Source organism: Mesoplodon mirus, assembly GCF_964341445.2.
Source record: "Mesoplodon mirus genome assembly, chromosome: 5".
NCBI classification, from domain to species: Eukaryota; Metazoa; Chordata; class Mammalia; order Artiodactyla; family Ziphiidae; genus Mesoplodon; species Mesoplodon mirus.
In genome coordinates this window covers 56,835,736-56,854,579 of record NC_138980.1, presented here as the reverse complement: position 1 = coordinate 56,854,579, position 18,844 = coordinate 56,835,736, and the positions used below count along the sequence as shown (strand labels likewise).

The following is an 18,844-nucleotide window of genomic DNA, read 5'->3' as shown; positions in this document are numbered from 1 at the left end:
CTCACCGACTCTGCAGAGGCAACCAGCAGGATGAGCCCTGTGAGCTCAGCTAGCTTTCAACACCTTTCAATTATAGCCACAAGCTCCTGTGTCCTGGAAAGGTCACCATGTCCCACCACTAGCCTTGGAATGAGCCGGTGTTTGTTCTGTTCTTTCCTGAGTTGTAAATGTCCTATGACTTTTCATCCAATTCTTGTGTTTGCATATGCCCTCCCTTTCCCAGAAATTCCAGCATTCTTCGTGTTCTCATTTCAGTCCTTCAAGCTACCAGTGAAGTCCACTTCCTCCTGTTCCAATCCCAGCCAGTTGCTGCCTCATCTCTTGTCCCCCATTCAAAAATATTCCTACTCCAGGTTACTTACAAGAACATTGTGGGAGGCCTTTTATGGAATTTTTCAAGAGACGCCTGGCAATAGATGTTGCTAACACTGAGCACAGAGAGGTGCCGGCAGTGGCGCTAAACTTTATAGAAAGTATCTCATTTGATTCCTCCAGCAACCTAGTAGGTCAATACAATTATAACCCTCATTTCACAGCCAAGACTTAGTGTGTAGTGGTAAGCATGTAGTGGGTGAGTGTTAGGACAACATCGCATAAGCGATTGAATGGGGGTCAGAGAGATGGGGGAGGTATAAGGGGCTGGGTGAGGGAACAACTTCTCAGGTGCTGGACTGGGGGCTGGGGGTGTTCATTTTGCCAAGTGCCTTTATAGCCATGATTTCATTTGGTGTCACCACATTGATCTAATGATGGGGATCATTAGGGAAGATAATGAGTGAATCAAACTGTAATTCCCTTAAAGTGGCAACCACTGGGTCAAGGGCTTTTCCAGCCTATTAACCCACCATGATGCCTTGAGCAAGTCTGCAAGGGGGTGGAATGCAGACACAGTGGGGACTGTCTGTGGCTGCTTTTGGCACAGTTCCTTAAGGATCATCAAGTTCCTAGCAGCTGCTCCTCCCCGTCTGGAAACTCTTGGCCAGGCAGCCCCTGCTCTCCAAGCCCGACCATTCCAGGAGATAAAGCTAAGTGGCAGAGGAGCCAGTTTCCTGGGGTTAATAAACAGGCTGTTTATAGCCAGAAGTGGTCACGGGGCAGGGACAGACAGGCTGGGAGGTCACGCTCCTTCTCAATGTTGAGGTTTCTCATAAACATTCTCCCAGTGAGCCTTCTGGGATGCAAGGACAACTCTGGGCCCGTTGCCCTTGCTGGGGGCAGAGTGCCAAGACACCCACACCTCACTTCCTCCTCCTTTCTCCCCACTCCCCCACTCTTTCCTTTCTTCTGTCATTCCTTTCCTATCTTCTATAATGGAAGGAAGATACATTTTCACAATAGATACACCCCGTAACTTTGGGCAGGTAATCCATCCCTCTGAGTCCCAGTTTCCTCCCTATAATATGGGGGTAATGACAGGGCCCTCCCTGCAGGAGGTATGGGAAGGTCTCTAGCACTGTGTTTGGCACACACAGTGGGTATTTAAAACACACTTGTCTGGACTTGAGGACACAGGGAGGGGGAAGGGTAAGCTGGGATGAAGTGAGAGAGTGGCATGGACATATATACACTACCAAATGTAAAATAGATAGCTAGTGGGAAGCAGCCACATAGCACAGGGAGATCAGCTCCGTGCTTTGTGACCACCTAGAGGGGTGGGATAGGGAGGGTGGGAGGGAGACGCAAGAGGGAGGGGATATGGGGAATATATGTATAGTATAGCTGATTCACTTTGTTATACAGCAGCAACTAACACACCATTGTAAAGCAATTATACTCCAATAAAGATGTTAAAAAAACAAAACACACATTTGTCTTTCCCTTTTTCCCTCTCCACCCCATCCCTTCTCCCTAACTCTGGTCCCTGCCCTTTTCACTTTCTAATCTCCTGCCCCAGTCCTGCCCCAACTAGCCCCCCACCCCACCCCCGGGCACTTCCGGCCCCTCTGACTGTGCTTCTGCTGCCTGGGCTGATGGGAGAGGCAGTCAGGCTTGCCCTGAGGAGGGCGGCCCACTGTAGGGCCAGCCAGCCAGCCTTGGCACTTACCACAAGGCCACACCCTAGCCTCTCTGCTTTTAGTAAATAGCCCACAGGATTTGGGGGTGGAGGGAGGATGTAGAAAGGGAGAGGCCAAGATACTTTACTCTTTGGCTTATTGTTGCCCTCAATATGACTCTTCCAGTGGCTTAATGATCAGAGATCATTGTGTAAGTTACCGTGGGGTAAATTTTGGGTGTAAGTTACCGAAGGGGACTTTAGGCAAGTCCCCTTCACTCTCTGGACTCAGAACAGCGTGCAATAAATGTGGAGAGTATCAGGCCCTGGAGCCAGACTGTCTGAGCTGGAACCTTGTCTCCACTACTTACTAGCTTGGGTTGCTAACCTCTCTATCCCCCAGTTTCCTCAATTTTAAATTTATATGTATTTTATAGGGTTGTTATGAGGATTAAATAAATTAGTCTGTTTAGATCACTTAGAACAGAGCCTAGCCCATAGAAGGCACCCAGTTAATCTTAGCTATTCTGTGTAAATGGGGAGGTAGAACAGGGTGGGTACAACATTATATGTCAAACATATTTCAATTATTAAAAAAAAAAAGCTCTAATATGTAAAAAAAAAGAAAAGAACGTGTGGTGTGCACGTGGGAAGAGCAGGACATCTTCTCAGAGTATTACACAGTCCTGAAACCTCACATTCCTCCTCTTTGTTGACCTCTGGATGAGAACAGATCAGACTGTTGTACACAAGATTCTGCCTAAATAAAGGCAAAGTACAAGGATTAAGGGACACTCCCAAATCTATGTCTACCCTTTCTATTTCTCATTCATTCATTCACTCATTCATTCTTAAATAACTATTAATTAAATACCCTCTGTGTGTGCCTGGTACTTTTCTAGGGCTGGAGTTACAGCAGAGAATAAGACATAGTCTCTGACATCATGCTGCTTACATTCTAGGTGGAAGGAGAATGGGATAGACCATAGTAGGTAGATAAATAAATGAATGGGAGCACTTAAAATTGTGGAAAGTAATAAAAGAATAGCAAAACAAAATGATGGAGCGGGGAGTTTTCTTCTGTCTATTGTCCTCAAAATAAAGTCCAAGGCTGCGAAAGCCTATCTCCATCTGCCCTTATTTACCTCTCCAGCCTTACCTCTTGTCACTTTTCACCTTGAACTCTCTGCTTCAGCCATGAAAAACCTGCGTATCAAAGTTGGAAGGGGCCCACTTGACCCTTGATCTAGTGGTTCTTTTAGCCCCAAACACAATCTCTTTTTCGCTACTTCTTTCATGTCTCTCACCCAGCTAACTCTTGCTCCTTCTCAGTCACTAGTTACTTCCACCTGGAAGCCAGCCCTGCTCCCACGAATCCAGGTGAGGTGCCTCTCTTTGTGCTGCATTTTCTCTTTCAAGAGTATCTGTCACCCTGTGTAGCCAGTTTGCTGTTGTCCCTGCACCAGACCGTGAGCTCCTGGAGGGCAGGAATCACGTCTTGTTCTCCCTGAATCATAGAATCCTCAACAGTTGGCACAGTGCATAGTACATAGTAGATGCTTAAGAAACACCTGTTGAATTAATTAACACTCAGTTTAGTAAGTTGTTTGTTTGTTTGTTTGTTTGTTTTTATGCGGTACGCAGGCCTCTCACTGTTGTGGCCTTTCCCGTTACAGTGCACAGGCTCCGGACGCACAGGCTCAGCGGCCATGGCTCACGGGCCCAGCCGCTCCGCGGCATGTGTGATCCTCCCGGACCGGGGCACGAACCCGTGTCCCCTGCATCGGCAGGCAGACTCTCAACCACTGCGCCACCAGGGAAGCCCCTAGTAAGTGTTAAGAGCTCATTAATATGAGGAAAAGACATGGACAAGGCATGGCTTTGGAGACAAAGAATTAATTGGAAGAAAAAGTTATAATTTCTCAGTCCTTTCTGGAGTCCATATTCTAGCATCTTGCAGCTCTAATACTCCACCAGAGCCTCCTAAAAGGCTTACAGAGCAGTCAGGGCAGAAATTATTGACCCCACTTAACAGCTAAGGAAGGTCAAGCCCCAGAAAGGTGAATCTACTTCAGCAGAAGTTACCTAGCCAGGTGGCGGTAGAGTGCATCTGAACAAGTTTAGGGCCCCAGAGACATCAGGCCCAACCTCTTCATCATACAGGGAATGTGGATGGGGGTGGTATCAGGCAGACTCTGAACTAAGTGTCCTGGCTCATCTAAAACTCAAAATAACTGCTTGAGGGTGACAGTGATGGTAGCCACAAAGGGGGAGGCAACATGCTTTACCCACAGTCTACCCTCACCCTGTAACCCAACCCGACTAGGCAGATTCTCCAGGCCACCACTCCATTTGTCCTCAGGGACTCCTTCCTGGGGTCAGTTCATGAGACACTGCACAGTCAGAGACTCACTAGGATGGACAAAACCTCAGAATTCTAACTTCTTTGTTTCAGAGTTGGGGACATCAGGGCTCAGAGAGATGGGACTAGCCTATGGCACCTACGGAGATAGGATCAGGACTCCAGATTCTCAGTCCAAAACTTTCTCAAGTATACCCTTGACATGAACCTCTGAGTTGGGGAAGGGGTGACAATGATGTGGACCAGACCTGGCCATTTGTTATCTGCGGTCATGTTGGGAGAAGTGAGGGAGGAGGGGTGATGGACTACCCACTCCATCTGGTTGTCCTACTCTAGAGTTTATTAGTTCCCACTAGTCCTCATTGGTTTTGTGCATTGTCAGCTAACCAGAGGAAGCAGACTGTGGGCTGTCCACTGTTTAGTGACTGTTTATGAAGGTCATTATTGCTACTCCAGCACAGTAGTCTCCCAGCCAAACAACAACATAGAGAGGATGGAGTGCAGGAAAAATGAGGCCAGCAGAGACATAGGTAGGACTCCCTACTACTAAGAAATGGGGACAAGTGTACATGTTTTAGGTTCTAAGAGAAGGGAAGGGACATTTTGTCTGAAAGCTTGGAATTGTATCCAGCATAGGTATGACCCTTGCAGATGCCTGTCTTTGCTGTGAGTCCCTGGACAAATCACTCAGCCTCTTGGAACCTCAGCCTCTCAAATGAGAGGAGAGTTGAATGAGATAGTTTCTAGGGACTCTTCCCCTTTTTTATAATTCTCCCTCCAACGAAGTGGGCATTAGACGAAGTGAGAGTCATTAACTCCATTTCAGGTACGTTCAATAAACCTAGTATTTGCCAGGCCAGGTCCTGCTGAAGTTTAACTGCAAGATCTGAGGAAAAGGGTTAACATGCAAGCCTGAGATTGCTATGCTTAGAAAGATCTGCTTGCACAACTGGCCCTGGGTTGATGTTCAGCGACTTTGATTTCAGGAGGATTTCCACCGTTCCCAGAACTGATAAGAGTGGCGCACTATGCCTAAACTATTTGGACAAACAGTGTGGCTTGTGCTGAATTCCTGCTTTCCTTCTGGGAGTCTGGCATCTTGGTACATGCTAGGCAGAGGATGCCTACATGGCCAGCCCCCAGTAAAAACTGAGCACTGAGTCTAATGGGTCTCCCTGGTGGACACTTTACATGTGTTGTCACACTTTGTTGCTAGAGGAATTAAGTACAGCCTGTGTGACTCAACTGGGAGAGGCCTCTTGGAAGCTTGTGCCTGATTTCACCCAGTCTTTGTCGCATGCACCTTTTCCCTTGGTTGATTTGTTCTGTAACCTATTGCTGTAATAACTCATAGGTTTATTATATAGCTTAAATATACAGCTTAAACCCAGCATGATCCAATAGAAATATAATGTCAGTTGTGAATGTAATTTAAATTTTTCTATTGGTCACATTTTACAAACTAAAAAGAAAGAGGTGAAATTAATTTCAAGAATATAGTTTCTTTAAGCCAATATATAAAAATATTAACGTTTCAACACGTAATGATATAAAAATGTATTGAGATATTTTTACATTCTTTTTTTCTTACTAAGTCTTCAAAAACCAGTGTGTATTTTACATTCACAGCACATCTCAGTTTGGACTAGCCACATTCCAAGTGCTCACAAGCCACATCCAGCTATTGGCTGCCATGTTGAACAGCGCAGGCTTACAGATAATGACAAGGACTCTGGAAACAGGACATCTGGGTCAGAATCCTGGTTTTGCCACCTACCAGCTGCATGACCTTAAGCGAAGTGATTTAACCTATGTGTTACTTTCTTCATCTCTAAAATGGGGATAATAATGTTAGCTACCTCATGAAGTTACAGGGATTTTTCCAAAAGTTAATAAATCTAAGGCAGTACCTGGTACATATAGGATGTTGGGTGAATGCTGGCTGCTCCTCTTATTATCCAAAAGGTTGGCCTTTGAGGTCAACTTGCCCAACTCTTTATTCCATAGATGAGGAAACGGAGGCCCAGAGTTTGGAAGGCACTGGTTTGAAAAGCAAAGGCTCTAGCCACCTCTTTTCCTGTCCCCTGGCTAGCTCTAAGACAGCACCTGCCAATTATTTAGGAAACCAGCAGCTTCAGGGCCCCACCTAGGTTCTGCAATCCTGTCTTGATTGCAAAACAGGGCCACCATTTGAGTTGGCACTGAAGTGGTGGGGCTGAGCCTCCCTTCTGCCACTGCCATCTGGACCCAACAGTTGGGCTGGCTGACTCCGTCACTGAGTCCAGTGCTTACTCAGCACTGATAGGGCTGCCTTCCATTGTTTTCGCTTTTTACGCCCTTCTTATTTATTAACTCATGTTCTATCTTCCTCGAAGATGCAGAGCATCAGCACTTTTTTAAAACCTCCTTTTAATCATCTACAGTCCCCATCCACCCACCAAGCAGGTAGATAGGGAGCTCCCCAGATATGTCTATAAAAGAGAGAGTAAAGAGGTACTGGGTGCCCACTTATCTGGGATGCAGTAGGGCATGTTCTCAGGCTGGAAACAAAACTGGCTTATGATTCCTCTAGAGTATCTGTCTCCACCCTTCCTTTCCTGAAACCCAGATGAAATCATCTACTTTCCTCTGACAAACTCACACGTCTCAAATCTTACTAGCAGCTGGAATCAGACCAGTTTCCTGGGCTCAAATTTGACAGCACATGCTGACCTGAAGATCTGCTTATTCCATTTACCAAATCGTGCTTTATTTGGCATTTGTTTATTTAATAGATAGTTACTGAGCATCTACTGTGTATTAAGCCCTCTGCAAAGTGGTAAGAATGCAGCCTTTGTGGACCTTATGATTTGCTGTAGAAAACAGACAAACAAGAAATGCTGGTAAAGTACAACAAAGGCTTGATGTGGAAAATTCAAATACTCTAGGAACTATAATAGAATAAAACGAGGGGACCTGAATAAAACTCTTTCCATGGTGTTGACATGATGCTGAAATCTGAAAACGGTAGGAAAGAACCAGTAAAAGAGAGAGAACATGGAGAGTTCCAGACAGAACTCAGCAACATAGACAAGACCTGGAGGTGAGAGAGAAGAGCATGTTGGAAGAACTGGAGAACAGTCCAGTACAGCTGGGTAGAGAGAATAAGAAGAGTGTGGCAAAAGATGAGGAAGCGGCTGGATTTGGAGGATACTGTCTGAAGCGCTAAGGAATTTGGACTTTAACCTGAGGGCAAGGGGAAACATCCTGGTGGAGAATAACATCTTTCAAAACATAGGGTTCCTGGGAACAGATCAACCAAATGTACTAGAAAGGCTGATGATGAAAAGACTGGCAAGTGTTGTTTTCAACCTTGTCTTCATGATCTTTGTACTGAGGCTCAGACCTCCTCTGAAAGCAGTCTGCAGCATGGAAGCCCAACCCAACGGCAGGCCATGCTCCCTCAACCTCCCAGCCCACTGTCCATGAGATCAGTACTCCCGAGTCTGGGGCAGCACAGGTCTTCCTTAGACCCTTGGAACTGTAGAGGCACAGAGACCACCATGGAGAGATTGTCAAAGACTCTTGTCTAACAGATTGACCAACTGAGGCCCAGAGAAAGAAGGTAACTTGTCTGTGGCCCCACTGCAAGCCTCAGGCTCTGACTCCTTCTTGTCTCCCCCAGAGAAACGAAACACTAGGGCTAGGACTAGGGTGAGGCAAGTCAGGCACTCAGGCTGCACCATTTAAGGAGGCACTCGCTCGTGGGTGCCAGCTCTGCACTTGCCTCACCCTCATCCTGGCTCTGTTGGACACACTTCGAAGGCAGAGATTGTAACTCCAGAAACCTTTTTGACATCTTTCATCGTGTTGACATGATGCTAGGCACATTTTTTTTTTTTTTTTTGCGGTACGCGGGCCTCTCACTGTTGTGGCCTCTCCCAATGCGGAGCACAGGCTCCGGACGCGCAGGCTCAGCGGCCATGGCTCACAGGCCCAGCCGCTCCGCGGCATGTGGGATCTTCCCAGACCGGGGCACGAACCCGTGTCCCCTGCATCAACAGGCGGACTCTCAAACACTGTGCCACCAGGGAAGCCCCTAGGCACATATTTTGAGGGATCCTAGATGCCTGCTGATGCTAATGAACAATGGATTTCTGACAAACTGATATGTATACAGATGTTTGTATCTTTGGTTAAATATGACCTTCAGGAGACACCAGAACAAAGTCAAGAGGGCCTGAGAATGGAGTCTAGACCTGGATTCTGGTACCCTCTCTGCCATCAGTTTGCTTTGGGAACTTGAGTAAATTGTTCCCCGTCTCTAGGCTTCAGCAAAATGAGGTGGTTGAATAAATAGCATTTATTGACTACATACTCTGTGTCAGCCACCGTTCAAATGCTTCTGTGCTTTAACTCGTTTAAAGAATTCCTGGCCTTCAACACTCCCTTCACTTCAACAGGCTGTGGTTTGAGGTAAGGAAGGCTTCACAGAGAATGTGGGATTGAGACAGACCTTCCAACTTCCCATGGGGACAATACTATCTTAAATCATAGTAAAGGCATGGTATCTCAAATCACTTCTCCATCAGAAGACAGAGAATCACCTGCCTCAGAATCACCTTTGGAACATGTCTGAAGGTGGAACCCCAGCCTCTGCCGCTAGAGATTCTAATGTACTGATCCTGAAGAGGGACCTGGGAATCTGTATGAAAATCTTCTCAGGTGGCTGGTAGTCTGATTTGGGAAGCACTGATCCCAATGCATTCCCCTATCGGTGGAGAGAATCATACGTAGACAGCACAGACCTAGAGCTCCCTGAACCGATCATCAGCATCTTGAAGCAGAGAAACGAAGTCATGGATTGATTAATGCTGCAAATATTAAGCACATGTTGTGTTCTAGGCCCTGTGCCAGCTGGTGATTATGGTCCCTACTCTCAAGCGACTCCTGGTCTAGGTCTGTCACTTATTTTATTTATTTATTTATTTTTGCGGTACGCAGGCCCCTCACTGCTGTGGCCTCTCCCGTTGCGGAGCACAGGCTCCAGACGCGCAGGCCCAGCGGACATGGCTCACGGGCCCAGCCACTCCGCGGCATGTGGGATCTTCCCGGACCTGGGCACGAACCCGTGTCCCCTGCATCGGCAGGCAGACTCTCAACCACTGCGCCACCAGGGAAGCCCTGTAACTTATTTTTAGAAACAAGTCATCTAGCCAGAACCAGAAGGGACTTAGAGAGCATCAACCAATCCCATCATTACACAGTTGGGGAAACTGAGGCCCAGAGAGGGAAAGCAACATGTTCAAGACTACACAGGGAGAAAATGTATTTTCTGCTCTCAAACCAGCTGAGGAATCCCAATGTTTTTCCCAGGAGAGGGCTGCATTCAAAATTCTAGGGAGGGCATTCACTCTGCTTTTTAAGCACTAAACCTACATAGAGTAAATAAATGTTCCTGGAAGTCTCACTTCAGATCTTGCTGACATTTTAGGTCCTTAATATCCCTTCAACCAGAATGGAGGCAGGAGGGAACAGGGAACACCTTGGGGGTGCCATCAACTCTTCGGTTGATGCTTCGGTTGAAAAGGTGCTTTTCAAAGCCCTTTCCCCGGCTGTGCTGAGGACATTGTGCCTGCCTTTTCTAGCACTTTAGAGTCTAAAGAAGAGGGTCCCGCCTCACGGGCTCACAAGGAACTGGCTCCCATCTCTCTGTCCAGACTTGCTTATGTCACTGTCGCCCAGGGCCTGGGGAGGGGGAGAAGCGGAGGGTAAGTTGTGTCCGCCCCTGAAATGCCAGATGCCCTGCGATTGGCTGCAAGGACTCCGGCCCGGCCGCGGATTGGTCATCGCTGAGGGCTTGAAAGGTGGATGAGAGCGGACGACACCTCAGACGGACTGTGGCCGGGGATCAGACAGCGTCTCCGGCGAGTCCGAGACGCGGCCCCCGCCCACCATGGCCCGGCTTTTCCGGGCATCCTGCCTTCTCTCCCTGCTCCTGGCCGGCTTCGTTCCGCCGAGCCGAGGACAGGAGAAGTCGAAGGTGAGTGAGCCTCGGGGATGGGTGGCCGGGGGATCGAACGTGGTCCGCAGGTGTCCATCTCTCGGTGGTAAGGCACCCTTCTTCCCGGGCTCCCCACCAGTAGGGTGACACCTAGGTGCGAGAGACGCTCTAACTCCCGTTGCCTCCCTCTTCAGCATACCCAGACCGTCGTCAGACTCTTCGCGGTTCCATCTGTTGGAGACCTGGGTGCCCCGGGTGGGCAGAATGAATGAGGGAGGAAGGGTCTTCTCTCCCGGTCCACACTTTCATCCCCACGGCTACCTCCGGGTCGTCTTGCTACCTCCAAGTCACTGTCTGTTTCTGAGATATTCCCCTCCAGTGGGGCCTGAAGCGGGTGGGGGGGCACAGAAAATGGCCTGGAGACTCAGGGTCTGGGTTGGCTGCAGAGGTTCCCAGGGAGAATGGCAGGCAAGGTGAAAGGGAAGGAACACGCAGCTGTGTGGTCCCCGTCTAGCCCAAGCATAAACGCAGGTAGAATTCTGGGATACTGGTAGAAGACGCAGAGGTCTGTGACAGAAGGAGCTCTGAGCTGGCAGCACAGAATGCCCAGGATGCTGACTAGACTCCCTTTTCCTTTGTGGACCTCAGTTTCTCCACCTGTAGCAGGTGGGAGGACAGGGCACAATGAGGCTGATGATTTCAGAGGGGATGCTTGGAGAAGCTGCAAAATCCACACGCTGTTCTCTGACGTGTCTCCTGTTTGGGGGCAGCCTCACTACCCACAACCCACTGCCCATCTTGGCCTGAGCAAACCTAGTAGTTGGAGAAAGCTGGGGACTGCCAGCTCGATAGGAGAGACAGAATTCTCCTGAGCCTTAGTCTATCCCCAGCAGAGTGTGTGGCCCTTAGCTAGAGTGGAGATGCTGAGGCCAGGAGCAGGGGTGACCACACATGCTTATCTCTTTGGACAGTATACGCCAAAGTGGGCTATGTAGATCTCTCCTCTTCCCCAGGGTGGGGAGGCAGAAGCCAGGCATAGACCCAAAGAGAGAGATGTATGTTTCCAGCAACCCAGTACACACACACACACACACACACACACACACACACACACACACACACACACATTTGTATAAGCTGAAGAAGCTTTGCACTTCTGTGTTTCTCAAATCTTCCAGATCTTAATTCTAAGATCTTATAACTCCATGATTCTGTTTCCAAAAGCATATCTACTGTTCAGGAAGCCCACTCCAAACACAAGGTTCCTTCTGTCTGTTTCTATCCCCTGTCCTGTCCTCAGCCTAAATTCCAATCAGTCTGTCCCTGCTTGGAGTCAGCCTTGAGACTGGATGGTTATGAGGCCACTTCCTCTAAGCCTCTGGCTTTGTATCCAGTCCTGTTCATAATCTCCAACTCAGAAGGTATTTTCCAGGGCAGGGATGGTACTGAATTTCAATATTGGGGTGTGGAGTAGGAGTGAGGGTAGACCATGGGTAGGGCAGTATCTTGGAGTCCTATAACCTCAGCTTGGGGAGAAGCAGAGAAGGGAAGATGGGCCCTGCTTCAAGAAGGCTGGTGGTAAGAACATGGATCCCAGGAATAACTCATCATAGCCATGTGTTCTCTGTAGAACTCTGGGGAGTAGATGGATTCAGAGAAAACAGGATGGGTATGATCTAGAAAAGTCTTAGGGTGAGGTATGATCATATCAGATACAACCAGCTAGGAATTGCTAGCTAATGACAGTCTGGGTGTGCCTATTTCTCCTCCAGGTCCTGAGAGAGCTGAAATGTCATGGCCCTAGGTTCTAGGACTCAACCACTTATCCTACCCCAACTCCAGGGCCAAGCAATGGGGCAAGGGGCAGGTGGAGAATGGGATGGACAAAGGGTGAGAGCCCCAAAGGGATGTTTGCCTCCTCCCAATTCAAAGGGAGGGGCTGGGTAACAAAGGGAATCCTCCTTTCCTTGCCGTGTCCCCTCTCCAGTCCAGTTTAAGGCTGCCCAGCCTCCCTGTCTTTCCTCTACAAAAGGACTTTGCAGAGGCTAGAGAGAATAACAACCGCTGACGTGCGTGGGATCCTAGTAACCGCTGGTTTCTAGGTGACTAAAGCAGGCAGAGAGAATCATGGAACCACCGGCTGACAGTCAGGGCTGAAGAGCCCTCAAGACAGCACTGAATCTGACCCCGCCTCACAGCTGAGGAGCCAGAGCCCCAGAGAAGGGACAGGAGTCCTCACACAGAATCAGAGGCCCAGCCAGGCCCAGAACTCAGGTCTCCTGCCCCCAGTCCAGCTCTCCTCTCACACTTTCACACTGATGGGAGTGGGCAGGTGGGTGAGGAGAAAGACACAGGACCAGCAACCCAAGCCAGCTGGGGTCCTGGCAGGGTCCCCCCTCCAACTCTCAAGCCATCGAAACTCTCCTGTCTTGTGCAATTGTGGGAGGATAGAGGGACCCTCACTCCCTCTCCCCACCGCCACGCACAACTCCTCTGACATCCGGGTTAAGGTGCAGGGTTCTGGGACTCCATGGGCCCAGAAAAGGGGAGGGGGCTTCCGTAAGGACTGGACGTGTGCTCAGTGGTGAATGCAGGCCATGGCTTCCCCCACCATAGGCGCTCTCTGACCCCTCTCGGTCGGAACTCACAGCACTGGCTTCACTGGCCCAGTAGAAAGGATGGAGGCTTTGTCACACATCCATCCCTTCTCCTGTAAACACCCTGCCCAGTGCATCATCTTCTTCAGACTGGCTGGGGAACAGCAAAGCCCTCTTCACAATAAGGTAGGAGCGTCAGGGCCCTTTACCCTATCCCCTGATGGGTGGGTGGGGCAGGGGGCGGGTACAGATTTCTTTCTAAGAGGCTTGCAAGACAGTTTTGACCTGCTAGTAAATTCTCGCAGCCATTTTGGGAGGCAGGTGGTATTATCCTCTCCCGTCAGCAGACGGAGGCTCAGACTGAACGTGACTTGCCCAGGGCCACACAGCCAGCAAGGACTCAAATCTAATGAGAGGAGATTCCCACCCTGAAACTGGTTTCAGAAGCTGATCCTCCCGCTGTTTACAAGTTTCCATTATTTAGACAACCTCTTGGCTTTTTTTCTCCCCATTTCACGGTTTGTTTTCAGACTGGGGTGGAGTAGAGAGGCAGGTGGGAGGCCTTTCCTTCTGGCTGCTAGAACTCTGTGGCCAGCTAGGGTGTGTTTGTTGTGCCCTGGCTGTTTGTATTTTGAGGTGGAGCTGACCCCAGCTGGGGCCCACGAAGCCCAGGGGCTGAAGGAATGTCAAGCTTAGGTCTCAGGCCGGCCTCCAGCAGCCACCAGAAGTCACGGGGCATGGAATATTAGACTCACGTGTAGCAGGGAATTTGTACCGGAGCCAAGAAGAGAGCTTGCAGCTGTCAGGGAATGGCCGCGCGGAGGGAGTTCCAGCTCCCCTGGCTCAGCAGGCTACGGAGTCTTCAAGACAGAGCCTGCATTTTTACACCCTGCTGGGGCCACGCCCTGCCAGCCCAGATGGCTCTCTTCACGCAGTTGGGCAGAGGTGTAACTGGCTGCAACAGCAAGTCTTCCAGGATTGGTGGGAAGAGAGGGCGTGAATTTGCTTCTCTAACTCCAACCACCTGGCTCTGTCTCTCTGGTCTATAATGCTAGTTTGCATTCGATTTGTTTATTGTCTTCTCATCTCCTCTCAGATGTCCAGGCCAGGACTACCTGCCCAGCTGCTAATTATGGTAGTGATGCCATGACACTCTTTCAAGAGTCGACCCAGATTTTTGTAGTCTGTACCAAAAAAATGGCAGAGATGAGATGGGGTAGAGTGGGGTAAATGCAGCATCCCGCTTGCCGGCAGCAATCCATCCCCTCCTCTCCCACTAAGAGTGACGCTGTCAAGCCATGGTGGTTGAGAACAGCTGATCCAGTTCAAGGTTCTCATTTTATAAATGAGGAAACTGAGGCCCACAGAAGAGAAAGGGCTAGCCCAAGACCACATGGGGAGTTAGTGGCGGAGCTGGTCATGGAATCCAGGTTCCCCAACTTGCAGCCCATTTAACGCTCTCTCTACTAGTTCTGGAGGCTGACCGTGGAACAGCTTGGGCAGAGGAAGGTATAATGGTCATCGTCACAGCTGCTCGCCCACAGGGAACATTGAATCTACGCCAGGCAGTGGGGCTTTACCCTGACCATCCCATTTAATCCTCATGGCAGGCCTTGCCCCATTCCTGGCTACTATCCTACTTCCCTATTTCTAACAGGCTCAGTTTTCCAGTCCCCCAGATCGGGAACCTCTGAATCACCACTGTCCATACTGCTGCTTCCTCATTTCTGTTCAGTTCTTCCTTCGCGATGGTCTAGTTCAGGCTCTCATCACCACTTGCCTGCATTATTGCAATAGCCTCCCCGTCTCCACCAGCCCATCCAATAACACAACACCAGCATTGGGGGAGTCTCCCTCAGAGCCTGCCCAGTGACTGTTTATAAATTGACATGTGATGCAGAAGTAATGACCAAAGTAAGTATTTCTCCAAGTTTCCATAGCACCCACCAGCTTATTAAGTGTTTTCAAAATTATTGTCTTGTACAAGGAATTAGGAGACCTCACTTCTAGTCTGGCTCTAATTCTTGGAGTGGTCTTGGGCAAGTCAAGACCACTTGGGCAAATCAGTTCCACCTCTCCCTGTTATCTTGAAAATGGTGGAGTCTAAGTTCCCTTCCAGCTCTAACCACTCCCCGGCACTGGTCTTCTCTTCCAGATGGACTGCCATGCTGGTGTGAGCAGCACCATCTATGAGTATGGAGCCCTCGCCATTGACGGGGAGGAGTACATCCCCTTTAAGCAGTACGCTGGCAAATACATCCTCTTTGTCAACGTGGCCAGCTACTGAGGCCTGACGAGCCAGTACATTGGTAAGAGCCCATCCCTCTTCCCCTGCTTGATTTGGGGCTGTTTCTGCCGATTGGGCACATTCCAATCACAGGAGCTTTCCCCATGCAAGGGGGAAGGGGTGACTGTGATCATGAGATTCCAAACCCCGTATCTTAATCCTACTGTGTTCCATGGTTCTTTGAAAATGATTATATAAGCCTGAGGTCTGATCACCTTCAAATATGTTCTGGAAGATTCTCAGTTATCCTTCATCCCTGGGCGCCTCAACTGCTCTAAAAGCAGAAGGAGGGAGGAGATTGGGTTTGTGCCTGGAGTGTCCTTTCATTGGAGTAAGAAATAATAGCTTTGTCTTGCTGAGAATTCCTCACCTGTCCTCAGCCCCATCTGCCTTAGTGCTTCTCCTGGCCCCTGGAAAGCAGGCAACTGGCCTGAGTCCCCAGAGTACAGGTGTTAGTGACAGAACCAGGTGTTGCACCCAGGTTTCATGATCCTTGGTATCCTCACTTCTTTCTCCTTAGCTGGGTCAGAGTCAAGAGCCTGAGGGAACAGACAGGCGAAAGGCATCTGAAAGCACCCACAAGAAAATGCTTTGGGGGGTGGGGTGGGGTTTGAGGGAGGCAAGGGCAACCTGACCTAGGGCAACCTGAATGTTCTGCCTGGCAATCATTGGACCTTGGCAGTGGGTGACTGAGTGATTACTCATTTGATGAACCATATTGCTCTCTTTTCCCCCAAACCTCCAACCTATCCAGATTGGAATCCATAGCATGGGACTTGAATCCCAGCATTGCCACACTCAGTGGATTATCTTGGGCAAGTCCCTTCCCCTGTCAGGCCTCAGTGGATTATCTTGGGCAAGTCCCTTCCCCTGTCAGGCCTCAGTGATTTCAGCTGTACAATGGGTGAGCAGGTGGAGTGGTACACAGGAGGGAGGGCTCCTCATCAGGCTACCCCGGTCTCTGCTCTCTCTCTCCCTGGCCCAGAACTGAATGCACTACAGGAAGAACTTGCACCATTTGGTCTGGTCATTCTGGGCTTCCCCTGCAACCAATTCGGAAAACAGGAACCAGGAGAGAACTCGGAGATCCTAGCCACTCTCAAGTGAGTGCTAACTCAGTGTCCTGAGAAAGCGCCCCAGCCTAGCCTCCAGGCACCTCTTGCAGCGGCCCCTACTCATGATGGATATTTATCAGCCTCCAAGAACTACTCTCCCCTTCCAGGAACCCCGTTTAGTGGAACGAGTGGAAGAGGGGCCAGGAGAGGGACAGAGACAGGGACGATGGTTGTGAGCACATGACCGGGGAGGGGGAAGGGGAGTACATGTGGAGGGCAGGGGTTATTGAGAAGGTACCAAACTGGAAAAAGACTAGACCCACATTACGCCTGTGCCCATTCAATATTCGCTGGCTCCCACTGCCCACTGTAGAATAAAATCCAGACTCCCAACACCCCCTCCCCTGTTCTGTCCCTTCATTTCTGAGCCCTGTGCCCATTTCCCTGGGACCCACATAAAAACATTGCTCTTAGGCATGTCCGACCAGGTGGGGGCTTCGTCCCCAATTTCCAGCTCTTTGAGAAAGGGGATGTGAACGGGGAGAAAGAACAGAAGTTCTACACATTCCTGAAGGTGAGTACACAGCCACCTCTATCAGAGCCTCTCTGCCCAGCTGATGCTGGCTCTGGACCAGGCTGCAGCCGCTCCTGGCTCCAGCCCACATAAAGACAAGGCCTGTGCAACCCTCCTCTGCTCCTGGGCTCTTGGGGAATTTCTTGGCATCTGATTATTATTCCAACTAGAGGGCTTTGCAAACCCTAGGGTCTCATCAACCCATTTTACAGATGGGCCCCAGAAGGGACAAGATTAGGGTCTCACAATCTGCTAGAGCCAAAACTGGTTCTGGGATTCAGTTTTCTAACTCCCAAACTGGTGCTCTTTTCTCAGTGCCAGGCTATTCTCCTTCCTCCAAGAAGTCCTGGGAAGGAGGCAAGATAAGAGGGTGGGAGGGGTCCCAAGCAGGGTTGACTCTATTCTCATCTCTGCTCCAGAACTCCTGTCCTCCTACCTCGGAGCTCCTGGGCTCATCGGGCCGGCTCTTCTGGGATCCCATGAAGGTCCATGACATCCGCTGGAACTTTGAGAAGTTCCTGGTGGGGCCAGATGGCGCTCCCATCATGCGCTGGCACCACCGCACCTCGGTCAACACTGTCAAGATGGACATCCTGACCTACATGCGGCGCCGGGCCACCCTGGAGGCCAAGGGGAAGTAACTGAGGCCCACCCCACCCCATGTCCACCACGCAGGGGCTGGGGAGGACTCTGTTCAGGAAGGAATCCATTTCTCCACCCACACCATACTCCCGCACTAAACCCCTTACGATTACGCAAGGCCTCAGCTTGACACGAACGTGTGCATACAATTGTGTCTGTACTGCTGTGCACATGGGTGTTTGCACGCATGCCTACAGCTGTGTGTGACCAGGTGTGTGCACACACGTAAGTGTACGGCCCCATGGGCTGACCTGCACGAATACCCAGGAACGTGTACCGTGTGTGTGGCGACAGCTGTGTGCCGTGGAGAGTGCCAGAGAGTAACTCCCCTCTTTCCAGTTCTCTGTTCCAATGACAATTCACTTCCTGCTGAGCCCAAAGAAAAAAACCAGCTCTAGATTCAACTGTTCCACTCTAACCTGGACCTCAACCCCTGGAGCCAGCACCTCCCACCACCTCCAAACACCACCCCTCAAGTGTCCAAAAGTTTCTGGGCCTGCCACACTGCCCGACCTCCCTCCTCTCCATCACACAGCCTCCCTCCTTCCTGAGGGCCCTGCCAAGCCCCCTACCCCACCCCGCAGTGTTCCCTGAGAGTAGCCAAGGCAGATGTGAGAGCAAGGGCCATGTTCCCCGTGTCAGGGGTGGCATCTCCATGAAGGAGGGGCCCAAAGCCCTTGTGGGCGGACCTCCCTTGAGCCTGTCTGAAGGGCCAGCCCTTAGTGCATTCAGGCTGAGGCCCCCGGGCAGGGATGCCACCCCCGCTCCTTTGAGGGATGTGCCCTCTCCTCTCACCCCGACCCACTGGCATTAGACTCACCCGTCTGCCTAGTAAAGGCCTTTCTGCAGCAGCTGTGCCTACTGTGATGCTTCCTCAATGGGGCCACCCTCGTGGTGGGGGGGAAGGGAGAAGAGGAAGAGGAAGAGAAAAGGAATGAAGGGAGACCTTTGGGCCCTTGCTTTTTGGTTTCCACCTAGGCCCACTCTGCTTCCTCACTCGGCAGTTGGAGTTTATAAAACCAGCTCACGTCTACTCTCATCCCACAGTTAGTTCTCCACGGCAGCTAGGGCTCAGGTGAGGTGTTCATGTGACAGATGAAGAAACTGGCTCGCAGAAGGTCCAGGCCTTGCCCAATGTCTCCTGACAAGTGAGGGGCAGGACTAGAATGTAAACCCAGGTTGCCTGACCCCCAGCCCCTGGATGACCCTCACGGAGGCTCTGAGCAGGGCCCCAGAGGATATCTACCAAGAGTAACGGTGATGCTCCTGGGGGTGTCTGGGAGGAATGGGGTACGGAGGGAGGGGGCCAGGAAAGCAGCACGCTGGTTGACTAGGAGGGGAACATTAATCA

The 18,844-nt window shown here is 50.3% G+C and overlaps 2 protein-coding genes across 3 annotated transcripts in view; one reads left to right on the top strand and one right to left on the bottom strand.

Moving 5' to 3' along the window:
- LOC309804873 (uncharacterized protein) overlaps positions 1-6,380 on the bottom strand; it is a 57,843-nt gene extending 51,463 nt beyond the window's left edge. Inside the window, exon 1 of one of the 2 annotated variants that reach the window (XM_082622556.1) lies at positions 6,266-6,380. The gene's annotated coding sequence lies outside the window, so the exon portion shown is untranslated. Of the gene's footprint in view, positions 1-5; positions 106-6,265 lie in introns of those variants that run through there. The other variant, XM_082622554.1, reaches the window with a different exon arrangement.
- Positions 6,381-10,225: 3,845 nt separating this feature from the next.
- On the top strand, positions 10,226-18,344 carry GPX3 (glutathione peroxidase 3). Its single transcript, XM_082620903.1, has 5 exons — positions 10,226-10,377; positions 15,091-15,244; positions 16,208-16,325; positions 16,752-16,851; positions 17,271-18,344. The coding sequence occupies exons 1-5, from the start codon at positions 10,291-10,293 to the stop codon at positions 17,490-17,492; spliced, it is 681 nt and encodes a 226-aa protein (XP_082477029.1). The 5' UTR covers positions 10,226-10,290; the 3' UTR covers positions 17,493-18,344.
- Positions 18,345-18,844: the final 500 nt, after the last annotated feature.